Here is a 20,903-nt window from a genome sequence, read left to right on the forward strand (position 1 = left end):
TTGAATAAAAGAAAAAACTGACTGATGTGATACTGACATTCAAAGACAATACAACTTACACAAACTTGCTTATAACTGTTAATGTTGGACACAAACTACGGACAACGTAACATTTTGGTCCTTCCTTTTTATATTAAAGGGGAAGTTAAGGCAAAAATTAAAATTTCACCAGTTGTAGTCTTCGGGGTGCTGAGTCGAATGGTCTTGGTCCGAGAAAGCTAAGACGCTCCCTTCCTACTTGAATCCCAATCGAACTCGCGCACTTCCACCGAAACTGGGTGACTGCGCCCTACTAGATGGGGATTTGTATGCAAAATGTCACTAAAAGCGCCGTTTCGTTCTTATAAAAGCACGGATGACCGCGATTGGCCCATACGTTGTAGTCTTTTGGACGCTGAGTCGACTGGTTTTGGTCCGAAAAGGCTGCGATGCAGCGTTCCTCCTTTATTCCCAATCGAACATGGTTGAACAAGCGGTCACGTGCTCCTGCGTACACCAGTCAGCTGGTCACCGTGCCTGCAGGGTACAACTTACTAGCCTGTTTGACCTTTTTTGGGTGCAGTCCTGTCACTCGAGTTGAACTCGAGTTGAACCTTGGTGTGAAAGTTGTCGCCTGCTGGCGTGGTGACCAGGTGATTTGGGCACCCAGGAGCACGTGACCACTTGTTCAACCATGTTCGATTGGGAATAAAGGAGGAACGCTGCAGCGCAGCCTTTTCGGACCAAAACCAGTCGACCCAGCGTCCAAAAGACTACAACATATGGGCCAATCGCGGTCATCCGTGCTTTTATAAGAACGAAACGGCGCTTTTAGTGACATTTTGCATACAAATCCCCATCTAGTAGGGCGCAGTCACCCAGTTTCGGTGGAAGTGCGCGAGTTCGATTGGGATTCAAGTAGGAAGGGAGCGTCTCAGCTTTCTCGGACCAAGACCATTCGACTCAGCACCCCGAAGACTACAATTGGTGAAATTTTATTTTTTGCCTTAACTTCCCCTTTAAAAGAGTATGTATGGTACATTATCACTACTTCAGGCTGAAGAGTACGCATGCAACTCACCAGCTGCCCATTGTTGCAGGCACAGGCCAAGCGACTCTCGTCATTGTTCAGAGCGTGTGCTAGTAAAGTGCCTATTCAGGATCACAATGAACACACGCAAGCAGTAACACGTACTGAAGCATCACCGAGTCCTGTGTAGTGTGGGTTTTTTCCAACAATTCCCTCATACTACTTCTCAGGCAGGATCCAAACAACAGGCAGCAGCAATGAAATGTGTTGTGTTCTAATCCTTCATGACGGCGCATTGAATTGTGTTTCGTTTGCCCTTAAAAGAGGCTCGTTACTTGGAGCAAAGAACACAGCCAGCACACCATATATATGCCTCTAACCAAGAGTACATAACCCCCAAGAGTGTGCAACTGCCTGCACAACCTCTATGCTGTGCTGCGACGGCAGAACTTCACATCACGTGACATGGTTCAAAAGGTTACACTGGCAAACAGTGCAAAGTGACCACAAGAGAGTTTACCCAAAGCTGGGTTGCGTACAACCCTGTATCAATCATGCACAGAGTGCAAATAATGTGTACGGGTTCATCACGTGATGTGAAGTTCTGCCGTCGCAGACCCCATAGCTAGCTGGAGTTGCACACTCTTGGGGGTTATGTACTCTTGCTCTAACGCGTACCAGTACAACACCGTGCACTGATTCAGTGGCAGGCTTAGTCACACGTAAAACATACGGGAATGTGGATGACCCATGCAATGTTCAGGATACTGTGGACTCCGGTTTGTAACGTAGCAGGTCACACGAATTTTAATAATGTCAAAAATACAGATGTAATCCTGCTATTTTAGCCACAGAATACTTGAATGAGGGCCTCTGTACAGGAAGGAACAAAAGCACTTCGAAGTACACCCTGTGTATATTTACTGTATCAGTCGTGACCAGGGAGTCATAATATTATAAACAACTGCCTGCTTGTGGGTTGACTGTTTATGGCATTATTCATGATCTCAGAGTGCTGTCCAAGGTGAGTCATCAGAAAGCAGTTAGGGTTTCAGCATGTCTGTTTCTCTACAAGCATGTATCAACGCCCCCCCCCCCCCCCTTTCTCTGTGAGCCCCCTATTTCAAGTCAAAACGTTAGGAAAGAGTTCAAAAGAGCAAAGTCATAAATCATGTCCCTACGGCGAATCGTTTGCTGCATGCACCGGCAGCACTCCAGCGAGGGCCCTTGCCGAATGCGAGGGATGATAAGGAGCTGATAGGTCACCTACCTGGAAGATCCACTTTGTTGCTAAGGACCTTTTCCACCTGAACAAGCAATGGCAAAAGAAATAAACACGAGTAATGGTTGATCGTAACAGAAGCCATTATGGCCACAGTATACACACGGGGCTGCAGGTTGTGGTGGAGAATTGCTTTACGGCAATGCATACAATCATGAGCAGAGACAAAATTTTCTTTTCGTAGTCTACTCAACACGGCTGATCACACAGCACGAGGCTATGTTCCCCAACACAAGAGAGGACTGTACATGGCTATATCAGTATCATGGCCACATAGTACAGGGGTGTATGGCCCCTGGACAGGGGTATGTGGCTCCTGGGCAGGGGTGTGTGGCCCCTGGGCAGGGGTGTATGGCCCCGGGCAGGGGATATAGCCCTGTACAGGGGTGTATGGCCCCTAGGCAGCGGGATATGGCCCACTGGAGGTATGCTATACTGAGCCGGGTTCGACTGCGTCTTCTGCAGGCGGCAATGCAGTATTACCTTGTGGCTTGAGCTGAACTCGTAGACACACATATCAACAGAGCATGTGCCAGCGTCGCCAGTAGCCGCACCACCCTCCACTGTCAGCAAGTGGTACGTTTCCCTTGCACTGCACACCATGGAGGACAAGCAGAACACATCCAGGGGAACACACATGTACAAAAGGTACAACAGGCATAGCCAGGTCCATAGGCACATTCTAAAAAGGTATATTCAAATACACCGATGGGTACAGACATGCATGTGAATTCACACAGACACACAGACACACACGCACACATACACGCACACACAGACATGCATACACAGACACACACACCCTTGCACACTGGTTCGCCTCAGAGCTTATGAACACTCCCACACACTAACCGGCACCACTATACCTGAATTGAATATCTACAGGGCTTGCGTCTGTTCGAGTGTGCCAGATGAGCTCCACCTTCGAACTGTCGGCAAGAACACAACGCAATGTAAATGGGAATGCAGCCACAAAGTATGGCAAAAGCAAGCAACATGAGTATCTTGACGTCCAGAGAACACTGAACTACACGTTTTAGTCCAATAGAGCCACCATCCAACAGAAATGATGGCAAGGCACTGACGAACGATAGTGTCGTCAAACTAAGAGCGTTTCTTATACGTCCCCCGGATGACTGTACTCCCGCACACGGAGCAACAGTTAAAAGACAACGAGACAAAAGCCAGGCACAGGAACATACCCTGGCGAGGAAACGAAAATAAGGGGAAAGTGCCGGCAACTATCGTGATTCGTGATGTTGAGTAAGGGAAGGTGACGTGCACTCACATCCAGATAGGAGCTCTAAATCTGGAAAGAAGAAAAGGCTCACCTCCTATCTAGCGATCACTGGATTAATAGAGGGTAACAAGAATGTCAAGGAATTGGCCGACCAACAAGGTCATTAATCACTGCAAGGACGTGCCTACGACACCCACCTCAGACTGAAAAGCAGCAGATTAGAGGCGTTGACTCTCTTCTCCGGCACTTTGGACAGGCCTGCCCACGGCCAGGCGTCCTCTGCTGAGATGGGCCACCACACTGCAAGCTACACGGAGTGACAGAGAGACAGGAGGACTTGCCGCCCAGGTACACAATACACATGCACACCATGATCAGGGTTCTAGCCAAAGGGGTAGGGGCAGGGTTCTTGCCAAAGGGGTAGGGGCAGGGTTCTAGCCAAAGGGGTAGGGGCAGGGTTCTAGCCAAAGGGGTATAGGCAGGGTTCTTGCCAAAGGGGCAGGGGCAGGGTTCTTGCCAAAGGGGTAGGGGCAGGGTTCTTGCCAAAGGGGTAGGGGCAGGGTTCTTGCCAAAGGGGTAGGGGCAGGGTTCTTGCCAAAGGAGCAGGGGCAGGGTTCTTGCCAAAGGGGTAGGGGCAGGGTTCTTGCCAAAGGGGTAGGGGCAGGGTTCTTGCCAAAGGAGCAGGGGCAGGGTTCTAGCCAAAGGGGTAGGGGCAGGGTTCTTGCCAAAGGAGCAGGGGCAGGGTTCTTGCCAAAGGGGTAGGGGCAGGATTCTTGCCAAAGGAGCAGGGGCAGGGTTCTTGCCAAAGGGGTAGGGGCAGGGTTCTTGCCAAAGGGGTAGGGGCAGGGTTCTAGCCAAAGGGGTAGGGGCAGGGTTCTAGCCAAAGGGGTAGGGGCAGGGTTCTTGCCAAAGGGGTAGGGGCAGGGTTCTAGCCAAAGGGGTAGGGGCAGGGTTCTTGCCAAAGGGGTAGGGGCAGGGTTCTAGCCAAAGGGGTAGGGGCAGGGTTCTAGCCAAAGGGGTAGGGGCAGGGTTCTTGCCAAAGGGGTAGGGGCAGGGTTCTAGCCAAAGGGGTAGGGGCAGGGTTCTTGCCAAGGGGGTAGGGGCAGGGTTCTAGCCAAAGGGGTAGGGGCAGGGTTCTAGCCAAGAGAGCAGGGGCAGGGTTCTTGCCAAAGGAGGAGGAGGAGGAGGGGGGGGGGGGGTATTTGTGTCTTTTTAGTTCACTCAGCGAAAATACAGGCACAAATCGATCGTTCCAGGTGCTCTGTGCACCCGTACGTAGAATGTTTGTGACAAGGCAATAGTGGAAGCATGAAAAAAATGGGTGAGCTGTTTGTCGCCTTCTACTGGCGATGCTGGCACGTGCTCTGTTGATATGTGTGTCTAAGAGTTGCCAAAGCGATCGTGTGACGGTTGCCAAAGGTATCATGTGATGGTTGTCAAAGCTATCATGTGATGGTTGCCAAAACTATCATGTGACAGTTGCCCAAGCAATCATGTGACAGTTGCAAAAGCTATCATGTGACGGTGTTCAACCCTCTTCGAAGATGTATATTGTACTGTTGAGGCAACAAACTAAAATTAACCAAAAACAAAGAAACAAATGGTTGCCAAAGCTATTATGTGACCGTGACAGGGTCATACCCATGACTCACCAAATCAGCAGCCTTGTTGACGGAGACGTGCCGTTCCGTTCTCCTGGCACTGCTGGCCGGTGGCAAGTCGATATAGTTGACCTGGGAGATACAAAGAGAAGTGCCATGGCCGCAACAATGAAGAAAGTGAATAAGAAAGCTATGGCGTGGGCCCGGTCCTTGTGGTAGTCCCACTGAACTATGGCTGATAGTTGCATGACTCTGGTTGTAATGTATGTTTTGTCTCTGTCAGTGATGCGCTTTCAGTAATCTGCTGATACTAGTATGCTAGAAGCATCCTAGACCTACCTGCACTGTGTTCCTTCTGTACGCATTCACCACATACTTGGCATGCCCTATCCCTAGCGCTGGGTAGTACCATGCAGTCTACCAGCGACGTAGGTCGCACGTGATACTTGTTGTAGTGATTGTACATATTGACGGATCCTGGCGCAAGGTCGAGGAGATCAAGAGAGAGAGCCCGAGAATGGCGGCCAGATCCTGAGTGTCCTAATTTATTATCCCGAACCGTTTTCCTTGTGTTTATTCTTATTGCATGTATTGATTAATCCCATTGCTGGATTGAACCGTGTTGGCTGGTGTGAACTGAGTGACGAGTTGACTGAAACATTGGCGCAGTGAACAGGATTCTTTTCTTAGTAAGTCACTCGTTGAACTTGAAGTTTGTAGTTTCCACCACGCACGTGGGAAATGGCAGAAAAAGTAAAAGTCGGCGTCCGCCTTGACCTGGACCACGAGCTGGGAAACGATCATTTCCTTACTTGGCGTAGTCAGTTGGAGATTGGCTTTGCACTCCACGAAGTGAAGGATCAGTCGAAGCAGTATTTGGCAGCAGCTGCCAATTTAGGCGAGTCAGCAAGTCACTACTTATGGCAGAGCTACCCGACAGTGCCAACTACGGCAACTAATCCCTACAACGATCTTATCAAATTGTTCCAAGAATATTTCGGCTCGAAACAGAGCGCAGCGTCCCGTTTGGCGGAATTGTTTGCAGTCGAGCAACGTCCTGGGGAGACTGTACAGGCCTTTCGGCTGCGGGTGCAAAAGGACATGAGGGTTTGCAACCTGACCAGCACTCGTACTGCCGAGGAACTACTGGGAGTTGTGGGAGTCCACCTGTTTGCACGGGGGCTCAGCTCGGCCAGTGCCCGAAAGAGTGTCTTGGAGCACGATGCGCAGGACTTGAGCTCCGCCGCAGCCAAGGCGCAGGCAGTCGTGTTAGCAGAGGACTGTGCTAACAACGCTCCAGTACTGGAGGTGAGCTATGCCGCTATCCATCAACGCCGACACACAACATTGCCAACATCCGGCTGTGGATATTGTGGGGAGAAGCACGCTCCAGGCAAGCCGCACTGCCCAGCGGTCCATATGTTCTGTGCCAAGTGTGGACGTAAGGGACACTTCTCGTCGGTGTGCCGTTCCGACTTTGGTCGAGCGGACCGCAGTGCCCAGACCCAGTTGCCGAACGCAGCATCAGCGCAACAGAATCGGACCGCACCAGCCGTATCGTCGCTCCGAACGGGTGCAGCATCACCAGCCGTACAGTCCGCCCAGACACCAGAGTCCTATGAAACCTTCGGGGTGCAGGCAGAGAAGACCGCCTTCACGCTTCCTCTGAGGCAGGTAACATTGGACAGCCGACACACATTGTCGCTAAGAGTGGACTCTGCCAGCAGGGTTTCGATTATCCCTAAGTCGGCACTCCCATCGGGGTACGTCTTGTCACCGCCGCCATGCCCACTTCAGCCCGTGGGAACGCAACGCATAACAGCCGTGGGAGTTTTTGATGGTAACCTGAGCTATCAGGGCCGCGAAATCACTGAGACTATCTTTGTAGTCGATGACACACAGTGCACGGTGCCCGCGCTATTAGGAGAACAGGCCTCCATCCAGTTAGGTCTTCTGGCAATGTCGACTTCAGCCACTGATGTTCCAGCTGGTGCTCAGCGCCCAACATCACTACCTCCTCATGCCTGGCACACCGTCGCTATTGACGTGTTGTATTACCAGCAGAGCGTTTTCCTAACCCTTCTGGATTTATACAGCCGATATCCTGCAGTTGTACGTTTGCCAGCCGAGAAGACAAGTGACCTCATCGGGGCACTGGACCAAATATTCACTCTGTTTGGCATGCCACGACACCTAATAGCCGACAACCGTTCACCGTTCTGCAGCGACGAATTCCGCAAACAGCTCGAGTCATGGGGAATCAGTCACGAGTGCACTGTCCCCAACACGCCGCAGCAGCATCCACTTGAGCGTCTCCACCGGACATTGAAGCAACACATGCGACAATCTGGCGAGACACGAACAGAAGACGCACTTCGTTTGGCACTTCGAGCAGTTCGGTCAGCCGTCAACACGACTACCGGCAAACGTCCGGGTGATCTACTGCTGCGAGGAGGTTATCACACCCCGCCCGTACAGCTTCGGCCAGGCGATAAGGTGGCTACAGACGACGATGATGACGAGGTACACGAGGAACTGCACGAATGCGGTGCTCAGCCATCTGCCATCGTTACCGCAAACCCTAGTACGGTTCAACCAGCTTCTAGTCGTCCGCAGCGTAAGACTCAAACGCCAAGTCGCTATCGGTAGACCGCTGGTCTTTTTCTGAAAAGGGGGGAAATGTGGTAGTCCCACTGAACTATGGCTGATAGTTGCATGACTCTGGTTGTAATGTATGTTTTGTCTCTGTCAGTGATGCGCTTTCAGTAATCTGCTGATACTAGTATGCTAGAAGCATCCTAGACCTACCTGCACTGTGTTCCTTCTGTACGCATTCGCCACATACTTGGCATGCCCTATCCCTAGCGCTGGGTAGTACCATGCAGTCTACCAGCGACGTAGGTCGCACGTGATACTTGTTGTAGTGATTGTACATATTGACGGATCCTGGCGCAAGGTCGAGGAGATCAAGAGAGAGAGCCCGAGAATGGCGGCCAGATCCTGAGTGTCCTAATTTATTATCCCGAACCGTTTTCCTTGTTTAAATAACCGACGAGGAGACAACAGTCGTAAAATAGCAATGAAAAATATCAATTGTGCACTCATAATCATGTATAAACAATTAAAATGAAACAATTCCAGAACGTTTTCGTGTGACCATCATCAGTGGAACATCGTCACATAGCAAGAATCACTAAAACAACCAGTTATATAGCTAGAGTAACATGAAAAGAAGCGTGAGAATGCAGCACAGCTAGCGGTTATGCATAACGCGTGTAGTGTGAACCTTTGCAGTGTATCTGAGAATGGTAGCAGTAGATGAATGTGGCAGCTGTGAGTGCGTGTGAACAAAAACTGGTGAGTGTGTATTATTTAAAAAGTGTGAGTGCTACAACATTTTCTTTTTGCTTGCATAGAACAGGGTCACGTGTGCGAATATATACAGCTTCCAACACCTGCAACTGCTTAAAGAAACGCGCGCGACAAATAACACTAAACCAGGAATCGTCAAACAACTTACGACAATCCGGACTGGACACCAAATGCTTGTAGATGGCAGACTTGCTCTTGTCGATGTCGAACTCCTCCTCGTCCGTATCACTCTCATCCTCCACTTCCTGCTCCCGCTCACCCTTGCTTTCCTCCTGACCATCCTGTTCATCCCCATCATCATCCTCCATCTCCATCTCCTCATGCCATCGCTTCTTTCTCCTTGACGTGTTCACTGCTGCGCCCGTACTTTCACCTGCCACTACTGGTTCCGCCTTCTCCATTTTTCTCAGTCGTGTCTCCGCTAGTCTCTGGCTTCTCCTCAGATTCGTTTTTCCTCCATTTTCATTTCGTTCTCCTGGTGATCTTTCCGTTACCGCCGTCAGGTTTGTTAACGAACGATCGTCCGGTGGTCTCCCATGCCGTGTTGTTGTCGTCAAGAGTGACACCAGATTCGTGTGTTGCGCTACTGTTGAGTCCGGTGTTGTATCCGTTTCCGGTTGTGTTGTAATACTGACAGGCGTAGTAGTAGGCAACGGGTGTTTTCTCGGCCTCCCACGCTTTGGCCTGCCTGCCCTGGCCGCTTTTGACAACAAGGACAATGGGACGTGTTGTTTGATACGTTCGGACAAGTGTTGAAGCGTCCTGCCAACATACCGACTACCGCACTGTCGGCATTCAAAATGATAAATGAGGTGACTCAAATGATGGGTCGGCAGGACGTCCTTCAACACCGTGAACGAACGTATCGTGGTGAAGACAGTTACTACATTCACTGCATAGTACGTCTTCTGGACAATAGACTTGACAATACGACTGACCTTTGTCGACTCCGCGCCTTTCCAAGGCAGGCACAGGAAGACACGACAAGGAGCCGGGCCGATTGTCAGTTCCTTACGGGGCGCATTGTTCGTGAGTAGTTTCGCTAACAGTGATCCTGGATACCCGTTCTTAAGAAAGACAGAGCGAAGGAAATCAAGTTCTGCTTGCAGTTTACTCTCGGAGCAAATGCGTCTTGCCCTGTCAGCTAAGTTTCGGACTAGATTGGTCTTGTATTGCGAAGAGCAATATGAATCGTACATAATATACTGACCAGTGAATGTAGGCTTACGATACACCGATGTCACAACACCCTCACATGTCTTTTCCACGAGTACATCTAAAAACGACAATTTGTTGCAATCCTCGTGTTCACATGTGAAGCGTAATGCAGGGTGGACATCATTCAACTCATCTAGAAAGGCTTCACTGTCACGTCTTGTTTCGAAATAGGTAAATGAGTCGTCCACAAATCGAACGTACAACTGAGGCCACTTTATTTTGTCCATTCTCGATTCGCAATATCCAACGAAGACATTTGCCAGTACCGGGCCCAACGGAGACCCCATCGCCACACCGTCTGTCTGCTTATACATAACATCACCAAACGAGAACTCTACGCCACTCGTCACCATCAGCATCAAACGTCGAAATGCTGTCTCAGGTAACCATGGAAGATCAATGTCATCATCATTGTGGTATAGTCTTCGCGCGCAGATATCTATTGTCTCGTCTAGTGGTACGTTTGTAAACAAGCTTACAACATCGAAAGAGCACATATGGGCAGTAGGCGGAATAGGGTTGTCACGAAGGATTTCAACGAATTCAAACGTGTCCTTAACGTTGTGTTTACAATAATGCTCTAATACCGGTTGTATCATGCCGCAGAGCCACTTGGATATAGCGTATTGGGGCGATCCTATCATGGAGAGTATGGGTCTAAGCGGGCAGGATGGTTTATGTATCTTGGGGAGGCCGTACATGCGCGGACGAACCGAACCGATAGGCTTGATTCGGAAAAACTCGGATTCTGTTATGTCTTTTGCTGCTCGGAGTTTCTTCAGATAGGTTACTATTTCCTTCTCCCGAGCCAATGTTTTATCATGTGTTGAAACCGGACCGAGTTCCACAAATTTACACCCGTCGTCCAGTATGGTAGCCATTTTTGTATTATACTCCATTCGCGTTAAGATAACTGTTGCCCGACCTTTGTCTGGCCGAGTGATGATGATATCATTGTTCTTTTTCAGCTCTGAACGAGCTTTCATGTGTTCGCGGGATAGTGAAAATGTTCTCCGTTCAGCGGGTTTGTCAGCGTGTTCCTCGGCTGTAGCACGCACTGTGGCCGTACACACCATTTTCTTTGATTCCGATACCGGTGCAAAACCACTCAATTTCCGATAGAATAATTCAAAATCACATAGTACTCGCTCTCTCATGTTTGATGTTGGTGGTATGCCGAAATCTACGCCTCTAGATAGTAGCTCCTTGGATCACTGTTAGCGAAACTACTCACGAACAATGCGCCCCGTAAGGAACTGACAATCGGCCCGGCTCCTTGTCGTGTCTTCCTGTGCCTGCCTTGGAAAGGCGCGGAGTCGACAAAGGTCAGTCGTATTGTCAAGTCTATTGTCCAGAAGACGTACTATGCAGTGAATGTAGTAACTGTCTTCACCACGATACGTTCGTTCACGGTGTTGAAGGACGTCCTGCCGACCCATCATTTGAGTCACCTCATTTATCATTTTGAATGCCGACAGTGCGGTAGTCGGTATGTTGGCAGGACGCTTCAACACTTGTCCGAACGTATCAAACAACACGTCCCATTGTCCTTGTTGTCAAAAGCGGCCAGGGCAGGCAGGCCAAAGCGTGGGAGGCCGAGAAAACACCCGTTGCCTACTACTACGCCTGTCAGTATTACAACACAACCGGAAACGGATACAACACCGGACTCAACAGTAGCGCAACACACGAATCTGGTGTCACTCTTGACGACAACAACACGGCATGGGAGACCACCGGACGATCGTTCGTTAACAAACCTGACGGCGGTAACGGAAAGATCACCAGGAGAACGAAATGAAAATGGAGGAAAAACGAATCTGAGGAGAAGCCAGAGACTAGCGGAGACACGACTGAGAAAAATGGAGAAGGCGGAACCAGTAGTGGCAGGTGAAAGTACGGGCGCAGCAGTGAACACGTCAAGGAGAAAGAAGCGATGGCATGAGGAGATGGAGATGGAGGATGATGATGGGGATGAACAGGATGGTCAGGAGGAAAGCAAGGGTGAGCGGGAGCAGGAAGTGGAGGATGAGAGTGATACGGACGAGGAGGAGTTCGACATCGACAAGAGCAAGTCTGCCATCTACAAGCATTTGGTGTCCAGTCCGGATTGTCGTAAGTTGTTTGACGATTCCTGGTTTAGTGTTATTTGTCGCGCGCGTTTCTTTAAGCAGTTGCAGGTGTTGGAAGCTGTATATATTCGCACACGTGACCCTGTTCTATGCAAGCAAAAAGAAAATGTTGTAGCACTCACACTTTTTAAATAATACACACTCACCAGTTTTTGTTCACACGCACTCACAGCTGCCACATTCATCTACTGCTACCATTCTCAGATACACTGCAAAGGTTCACACTACACGCGTTATGCATAACCGCTAGCTGTGCTGCATTCTCACGCTTCTTTTCATGTTACTCTAGCTATATAACTGGTTGTTTTAGTGATTCTTGCTATGTGACGATGTTCCACTGATGATGGTCACACGAAAACGTTCTGGAATTGTTTCATTTTAATTGTTTATACATGATTATGAGTGCACAATTGATATTTTTCATTGCCGTTTTCCTTGTGTTTATTCTTATTGCATGTATTGATTAATCCCATTGCTGGATTGAACCGTGTTGGCTGGTGTGAACTGAGTGACGAGTTGACTGAAACAGTCCTTACACCCGCAAGCAGCTCTCATAGCTATCCTCTCTCTCCCTGTCTCCAGCTCTGACCTTCGTTTTGGCAATTTGCCCCATTATAGCATCTTTTCTATATGCGTTGCACTGGCATGTTGAGGACATATAACTATTGAAGACCTGATATCCAAAAGGCCTACTTGGTCATACGCACTCATAGGCATGCACTGGCATTCGAACTGACAACGGGTGTTTAGTGCTGAGCAGGTCATGTGTACCCACCATATCTTACACGAAGTGTGGAGGACTATGGTACGGCTGGACTAATCATAACTACTTCCGCCAGTCATGCAGTGGTGAGAGCTCATCACACCAAGAGTGTACTGTAAAACATGTAATTTTAGGTGCATTCAAATTTCGGTGCCAGGCACCTGCCAGGTTTCAGCTGTAATCTAGAATTAGGTGACCAGCGTTCCCTTCACATACAGTGCATACTCTAGTGCCTTGTAGGTGTAATTTAAATTTAGGTGCCTGGTTTCTCTACTGAAATCACCGAAATTAAAGTTACACCACAAATTACATGATTTCCAGTATACCTGCCTGTATTGTCTGTATCCAGTGATGTGACTGCAACCGAGTTGTGCATACCAGGACATGGTTGGATAGATTACGCTGACAAACAGTGCAAAGTGACCACCAGAGAGCTGTACCGGCTAAAGCAGGGTTACACACAACCCTGTAGCTATCATGCAAAGAGAAATTCACGGTTCGCTTGAGGCTGAGTTTTCAGCATCCATAGGAACGCCACCATCCTGCAAGGATCTAAGGCGCAGATGCAGCTCCTAAAGCGGTGGGAGGTGAGTAGCTAAGCCCACCAGCAAAGTGGTGAAAGACCACAATCCCGTTTGCTGCATCCATGTTTCCCTCGTGCCAGGCTAAGAGTTCCCAATTAACTGTTGTCATGCACAGCCGGCAACTAATCATAATGCCACGTGATGTGAAGTCATGCAGACCCAAGAGACTGGAGCTGTCCACTCCTGGGGATTATGTACTGTTGCGGACATTGTAATCCATTGCGAAGTCAAGCAGCCTCGGGAGGGGGGAGGGGGGGGGGGGCGCTGGCCGTGCAGCCGTGAGCACTGCTGGTCCATGCTGCACTGTGACAGTGTGTGTACGCGCTAAGCAAGTAAGGGCGCCAGCCAGCCCGGGTCACTCCACCGGGTTTCTATGCCCACAACAGTACATGTACGCTTGCTGGTTCATGTAGTAGTCTGCTCCCTCCCTCCCTCCCTCCCTCCCTCCCTCCCTCCCTCCCTCCCTCCCTCCCTCCCTCCCTCCCTCCCTCCCTCCCTCCCTCCCTCCCTCTCTCTCTCTCTCTCTCTCTCTCTCTCTCTCTCTCTCTCTCTCTCTCTCTCTCTCTCTCTCTCCCTCCCTCCTTCTCTCTCCCACTCCCTTTCTGATGGCCTTCAGTTATTTTGCTCCCTGTTCGACCCTCTTAGAAGTTGCATATTGTACTGTTGAGGCAACAGATTAGAATAAATCAAAACAAACAAACAAACAGCTAGTAGTCGTACCCGTATGTCGCCGTGCGTCGAGAGCTTCTCTATTCGCTCCGTCACAATACCGGTCGGCGCGGAAGACTTGCGCTGCGAGACGTAGACGAGGGCGATACGCGGTTTCTCCAGGAACGAGAGCACGATGAGAGATCCATTGTTGGACAGAACACCTGCAGGGCACGCACACGGCAAGGGATTGGAACAAGGCATTTAGAAGCGCATTCGTATTTTGTATTTTTGGATTGTCCACAGGTCTTAGCCTAAATCGCGGGAGTCTCCGTGCATGAAGCAGTGTGAGCCTTCTGCATCTGCTGCTCGTTGTTTGATTGCCCGTCAGCATGAGAGCAGCACGGTGTGTGTAATTCCTACAGGAGCTAGAGCCTTGGTCGTGCACACTCACACCCTGTCACAAGCCATCAAAACTGCACTTGCTGCTATTGGACGATGCAGAGTGGATAAATAACAACTTGCCACTCCTTGAGGGCGTGTGCCCGACCATGACTCACGCCACGCTCATACGGTGAATACTAGGGTAAGTGATTCCCTGCCAAGATGCCACCACACATTGAGAGCTTCAAGCACACAGGTATGTACAAGTACATATACTCGTGTACTCGTGTCCGCAGATTGTGTACTCGAAGTACTTGTGTACAGATTGGAGGTGAAGCGACTACACCAATTGCCTGGTAACGGCTAGTTAGAAACGTATTTCAGTCGTTGTTGGCTCCTCGGCTTGAAATGAGCGCGCATTTCGCTCGGACAATCAGAGTACGATCCACTACCACACGCTTACACAGACTGGGCTGTTGAGAGTCACACTTCTACGAAAAACAAAGTGCAGAAGTGTGCCATTCTGCCGTACACAACATCATTCATTCACCTCCAATCATTCATCGTCTACATGTTCCACCTACACTGATGAGCCTTGTTGGAGCAAAACGCCTGCCTGGCTGTCTGGAGGGTCTGACAATATCAAAATCTGTTATGGAATTGCCACCGCTGCTACAGTACTGATGGGCATCGGAAGCGGAGTGGGTCGGGCAGAGAGCGCATTGTAGAGTGGTTAAGTGACATGATCCAAAGACCTCCAGGCAATGATTGAACCGCAACGATAAAACTACACAGTGCACCGTATGCACCGTACGAGAAGATATCACACACGGCGCGCACATGCGCTAATTGGATGCGTGTTCGTTCACGTGCACACATGCACTCATGCACAGTGTTAAAGTTACCTTCTTCGCTTACCGTCAAACAGGATCTCTGATTGGCCACCGACACGTCCAACTAGAGTCCGGTCTATGACGAGACGATCGACATCACCACTGTGCGATGTCAGACCATAGTGCAATATTGCTCCGTTCTGTAGTATGACCTGGAGGGCGGACAACAAGACGGGCCCGATGATACAGAGCGGATAACGAGGCGTTCATCATAGCTATCAGTCACAAGCGGTATGTATGCCGGGTCTCGGTCAATGGATACACATTGTCAAATGACCTGACACTCGTGACACTCGGTATTATTTATCGGGGCTGCGTGCTGAGTGAAAATCCCACGCGAGTTTCAAAGCTCCGTGGCCTGAGCCCCGTACGGCCACGTTGCTGGGTCGTCATCTCCCGGTGTAAAGGAGGTAGTCGCTGCCCGTTCTGTCACTGGCAGTGCATGTGACAACTAGTAGCACTTATCTCATGCACTCATGTACGTGGCATGCCCAGAGACAAGGCATATGGATTGGCCAATATTGTGTGCGTGTGTGTGTGCGTGTGTGTGTGTGTGTGTGTGTGTGTGTGTGTGTGTGTGTGTGTGTGTGTGTGTGTATAGAACTGGAGGATGTTCCTTGCTGAGCCACCACCGCACACAGATGATTCGCCACCTTTGCGCTGCTTGCTGTGTGCCAGAGACTTCCGCCGCCGTAACGACATGGCCCGACACAAGTGCATTGCCCAGTGGAAGTTGCCTGTGTCACAACAGAAGGGTGCCAGGCAATGTATGAAGTGCATGCGGTGGTTGAGGAGCGCTGGAGGACTGGCTGTGCATTGCTGTCCTGTGTCCACGGATGTCCCCACTGTATCTATTCGCCATGAATCTGACTCTTTTCGATGTGATGTTTGTCGCCGCTCTTTCCGCTCTCGTTCTGGTTTGAGCCGTCATCACTGTGACCGTGCGAAACGGATGTCACGTGCAGCCAGGAACAACTGCCGTCATGAATGCGAGCATTGCGAAAGACGGTTCTCAAGGCCACAGGACTTGCAACGCCATGCCAAATATTGTTGACTTTGCGATTTCTCTCTCTTCTCTTCTCTCTTCTTGTCGTTGTCTCCCGCTTCTGGGAGCGGCCTGGCCCGATAGGGTAGCTGTACATAGTAGTAGTAGTAGTAGTAGTAGTAGTAGTAGTAGTAGTAGTAGTAGTGTGTATGTGTGTGTGTGTGTTCGTGTGTGTACATGTGTGTGTGCGTGTGTGTGTGAGTGTGTGTGTGTGTGTTTGCATGTACGTGCACGTATGTGATAAAATGTGCGTGTGTGCATGTGATCGTGTGTGCACATGTGCATCTGCGCATGTGTGTATGTAGGTGTGAGTGCCTTCACGCTACACAGAAGTAGAGCTTATCTACACCAATCGGCTAAAATTGATGATCTCACCTGACACACTGTTGGACTTCTCCAGTACACGTGAATAACACGATGGCTTGCCAGCAGTTCCTGAGCATACAACGTTACACAAATTGCACGACTGTTTTTGATAAGATCCGGCCGAGTGAAAATACAAGTAGGGTCAGCGCTCTCTCTAAATCTGGCGTTTTTTGCTGTTTTAGAACTCCAGAAAAGAAAATAAGCATCAGGCTCCACCCAATCAACATCCTCAAACCTCTTCCACTAGTACTTGCATAGCCTTCTCATCAGGTGGAATACGGGCAAAAAGAAATTGCTTCTAAAGCCTTGATAATGTACAGTAGTACTACATACAGGTGACAAAAAAACACACGCACACAATTATCATCGTCTGGATCCACAGAATGACATTAATGATGCTCAGTAGGCCCAGACAGATCCTGCCGGCAATTCTTTCGGCAAAATATCGAAGAATAGAAAAAGCGGAAATTACCGGCAAAATCAGAGCAAAATTCGAGATAATGGGTAAAATCAATGCCTGATACTGTACTTGGATTTCCTTGTTTCTTACCCGTTCAGCATGATACACTGCCCAGGACGAAATCATGTCACCGAAATATCACAAGGATTCCCTGTGGATCGACATGATTTTGGAATAACCCAGGGACACGTGTGTGAAAACCCGTGTTGAGAAACCAACCCTGCGTTTTTATGAAACGCTGTACAGGAAGTGGATAAAATGCACGTTTTTCCGGAGCAAAATATCGGGTTTCTAGTGCCAGAAAAATATCGAGGCGAGCGGAGCAGAATCTGTCTGGGCCTAATGCTCAGACACATGACTACCAATGGATGACTCATATTCACCAGACTAAACATCAAGACAATTGGGAAGTGCGGTGGACGAGTCCGAAACCATGTCACCAGTAGCCACCGGCACTACCGATACCCGATACGTCGCCGCGGCAACCGACCTCACCAATCGTCTCAACGGTGTCGTGTCCGTTTATGTCAATGCAAAGGCAGCTGGTGCGGTACCAAGTGGCTTTCCGATTTTCCTTCATGCAGGTTTGGATTTGGTTCTTGTCGGCATCAATGACGATTCCTACATGACGGCGTGTGCGCATTTCTTTCTTTGCAGGCAGTACACATACCTCGCTGTCCCGTATGGCGTCACGCAGCTTGTCCGGTCTCTTGTTTCTTGGTGTCCATGTTATTCCGCGACCTGGCAAAGGTTAAGTGTATGCACGCATATGGAAAGCATAGAAACCATGCAGACATACACACACAATGACACACACACACACACACACACACACACACACACACACACACACACACACACACACACACACACACACACACACACACACACACACACATACATGTACAGTGCTACTGAGTAAAATCGGATAGAGTGGGTCAGCATTGTGCCCTGCACCAGTGAGCAATCGCAGTGCTCGCAGGTCTATAGGTGTGCACAGCACCTGGCATGGCGTTACCTTGACGTACTTGACTCTACCCCCCCCCCCCCTCCTGGATACCCGGCAAATAGAGCAACCAAGATGCATGTGACTGACAAGTAGTGTGATCAACTTATACGTCAGGACAATTGTGATCAACTGATACGTCGATGGTGATCAACTGATACGTCATGCAATCAACTGATACGTCATGCAATCAACTGATACGTCATGCAATCAACTGGTACGTCACGCAATCAACTGATACGTCATGCAATCAACTTATATGGCATGTGATCAACTGATAGGTCACGTGATCAACTGACTTGTCACGTGACCAACTGACTCGTCACACGATCGACTGATACATCACGTGATCAAAGAATGACCCCAGTCACCAGTCATATAATTATACTGTCACATTACCTTCTGCCCACTGGCGCCGCAGCTCCACCGACAAGTCGTCCGTTTCCGTGCCCTTGTCATGATAGGAGTGCACACTCAGCAGCTGACCTGGAGAAGCAATTCAGACACGAGTAAGACGCACCGCGGTGAGCAGTCCAAAGGGTGAAGCGGAGTACAGCAAAACTCCCCAGATCCGGACGTCCCTAATCCGGGCACGTCCGCCCACCTTTCTGACCCATCTAGAGTCACAAAATGGCTTCTCAACGAAAAACAGCCCCAAAACAGTCACATTGATTAGTATTAAAATATTTTCTGGCGTGCAGTAAGTATGTAAGCTCTGAGTTACGGGCAATTCCCAACTACGGGCAGAGCTCGGTCCCAACCTGCCCGGATCTGGGGAGTTTTGCTGTACATGCGTACCTCGGTTATCCGGACCCCGAAGTTGCGGGCACTTCGGTCTACCGGGCACCCTTTTGGCGAGTTTCAGTGGAAATCTTACTACTCTTGTGTCACTTGTTGCGGAAATAGTGCCGTCACATGCCATATCTATGGCCTTCCCCATCAAAGTGTATGTGATTTCGTGTTACGAACATCAAGGTCACGGCAAGAGTTCATAACCCCCAAGAGTGTGCAACGGGCATAGACCCAGCGCCCGGCGAAATTCCTACATTACGTCATGCGCAGCTTGTCATCCGAGGTAAATTTGGGTTCTTTGCGATTTCTGGAAACTATACCCTGAACCGCCCCTAACTCAAGGCTGTAGCCTCGACTTTTCGAAGCTTTTTTTGAAGACACTTCGGACGTATATGAAGTCGTACTTTCTCAAAAACAAACTCTTTTTTCCAAGAACCCATGGACATCGCGACAGGAAGACGTGAGGACGCTGTTAAAGATATTGCATTGCCATCGAGGACAATCATTCTGATAGCTGTGCACCTCAGCCGAAAAATGCTCCTTCGACGTATTCTCAAGTTCCTCAACCATTTGAAATTATCTTCCAGGAAAGCACCAGAAATATGCCGATGGCCTGGGGAAGAAATTGTTCTTGAAGAGACTGACTGCACTGGTGAAAGAAGAAGGCGATGAAGAGTCACGCATCGAAAAAATAGTGTTGTCTTTCGTGTGCATACTTTGTTTCACTTTTGCATACATTACAATTGCAATTACCCAGATTGAAAATTGTTGGGGGTGCACGTGCCCCCCGTGCCCATCGCCGAGCACGCGCCTGGCCAGCAACCAGAGCAGGGCATCATTCGGAGTTACCAAGAATGGTTTGGCTAACTGCTTGAAGCCCACGTATGAGTAGCACCCAGTGTGCTGACAGTGCTCAACACCGCAGAGGCAGAGCGTAATACAGACGTTGCCTGATGATTGCGACAGCGTGTAACTTTAAGTAGTGACAAACAAGCCTTGACTGCTGGCCTTGTTGGTCTGTAGTAGTTATTGCATTATATTGACTATTCCCAAGACTCACTTGTCTGATGCCACTGCTTGGGCATGGAACTTTGAGTTACAACGCATTCCCAATCGGACCCCTCTCTCTTTCATTGTGAGTTATTCATGTGACATATCCCCAGGGTCAGAGGCACACCGCAGTACAAACTGCAACCCCAAGAGGGGTTCAAGCCGCAACCCCTCTTGGAGGCCGCAAGTCTCATGTTCCGACTCGTATTCGTTTGCACCTTCTTAAATTATGTTCACTTTCTACTAGTTTCTAGCCTGGATATTCATTGGCAGGCCGTTGTTTAGTGCCCAGTGTCACCAGTGTCACTGTTGTCTTGTAGTGTAGATCAGTACACTGTCTACGGCATGCAGGCTACTGTAGCTGCCTGTCTCCATCTGTAGCAACTACCGAGCGTTACACTGCTATCGCGTGCCGAAGAACGACCAGGCTAGAATTTCACCAAGCACAGCATACCAATGTATACACGGTGACTCAACTGTGCATAGACTGTAGTACATGAAAATAAGAACGGCCTAGGCTACGAGGCTGACCCCCACCCCCCCCCCCCCCCCACCCAGTTCTTTAGCACCCGATGGTACTGTATGTGTTTGTATTGCGGAGGTTTAGCATCGCAAATTTTGCATTCGCGGTCACGGACACTTCTCGGTTCATGAACTAGAATGCGAACATTCACACTTATCGTTCGGAAGAGCAGTCGGAACGCTAATCGAAAAACCCGTGTCAGCAGTTTTAACATTACCGTAAAATCCCGCCAGAGCGCCCCTACCTCCTCGACGCTTCAGGTGGGCAGGGGCGGATGGGCGAGTCCTACTTGCCGCATTCAGTGCTACATGAAAAAGTACTCATCCTACGAAAACTGTTCGTGCATCTCGTACACCGACCAAAGGTCAAGAGCCAGGAGTCGTACAGACCCGACAAAACGCAAGGTTTGTGCGATCCCTGGTCAAGAGGGTGGGCACTGTTGCGTACATTTCCAACGGGGTTGAGCACGCGTCTGCAGTACAGTACGGCATCACAGACTGCGACAGAGTCATACGAGGATACAATCAATCACGTT

The 20,903-nt window shown here is 49.6% G+C and overlaps 1 protein-coding gene across 1 annotated transcript in view; it reads right to left on the bottom strand.

The window, feature by feature from the left end:
• The window catches only part of LOC135810583 (WD repeat-containing and planar cell polarity effector protein fritz homolog), a 41,489-nt gene that overhangs the window by 19,973 nt on the left and 613 nt on the right, over nt 1–20,903 (bottom strand). Inside the window, exons 2-12 of the mRNA XM_065324078.1 lie at nt 18,403–18,489; nt 17,668–17,738; nt 16,547–16,606; nt 15,152–15,278; nt 13,922–14,073; nt 5,184–5,264; nt 3,729–3,838; nt 3,158–3,220; nt 2,775–2,883; nt 2,280–2,316; nt 1,061–1,131 (exon numbers count right to left, since the gene is read on the bottom strand). Of these exons, the coding sequence (XP_065180150.1) occupies nt 1,061–1,131; nt 2,280–2,316; nt 2,775–2,883; nt 3,158–3,220; nt 3,729–3,838; nt 5,184–5,264; nt 13,922–14,073; nt 15,152–15,278; nt 16,547–16,606; nt 17,668–17,738; nt 18,403–18,489 (968 nt within the window). The remainder of the gene's footprint in view (nt 1–1,060; nt 1,132–2,279; nt 2,317–2,774; nt 2,884–3,157; nt 3,221–3,728; nt 3,839–5,183; nt 5,265–13,921; nt 14,074–15,151; nt 15,279–16,546; nt 16,607–17,667; nt 17,739–18,402; nt 18,490–20,903) is intronic.

This window comes from Sycon ciliatum, chromosome 1 (genome assembly GCF_964019385.1).
Source record: "Sycon ciliatum chromosome 1, ocSycCili1.1, whole genome shotgun sequence".
NCBI classification, from domain to species: Eukaryota; Metazoa; Porifera; class Calcarea; order Leucosolenida; family Sycettidae; genus Sycon; species Sycon ciliatum.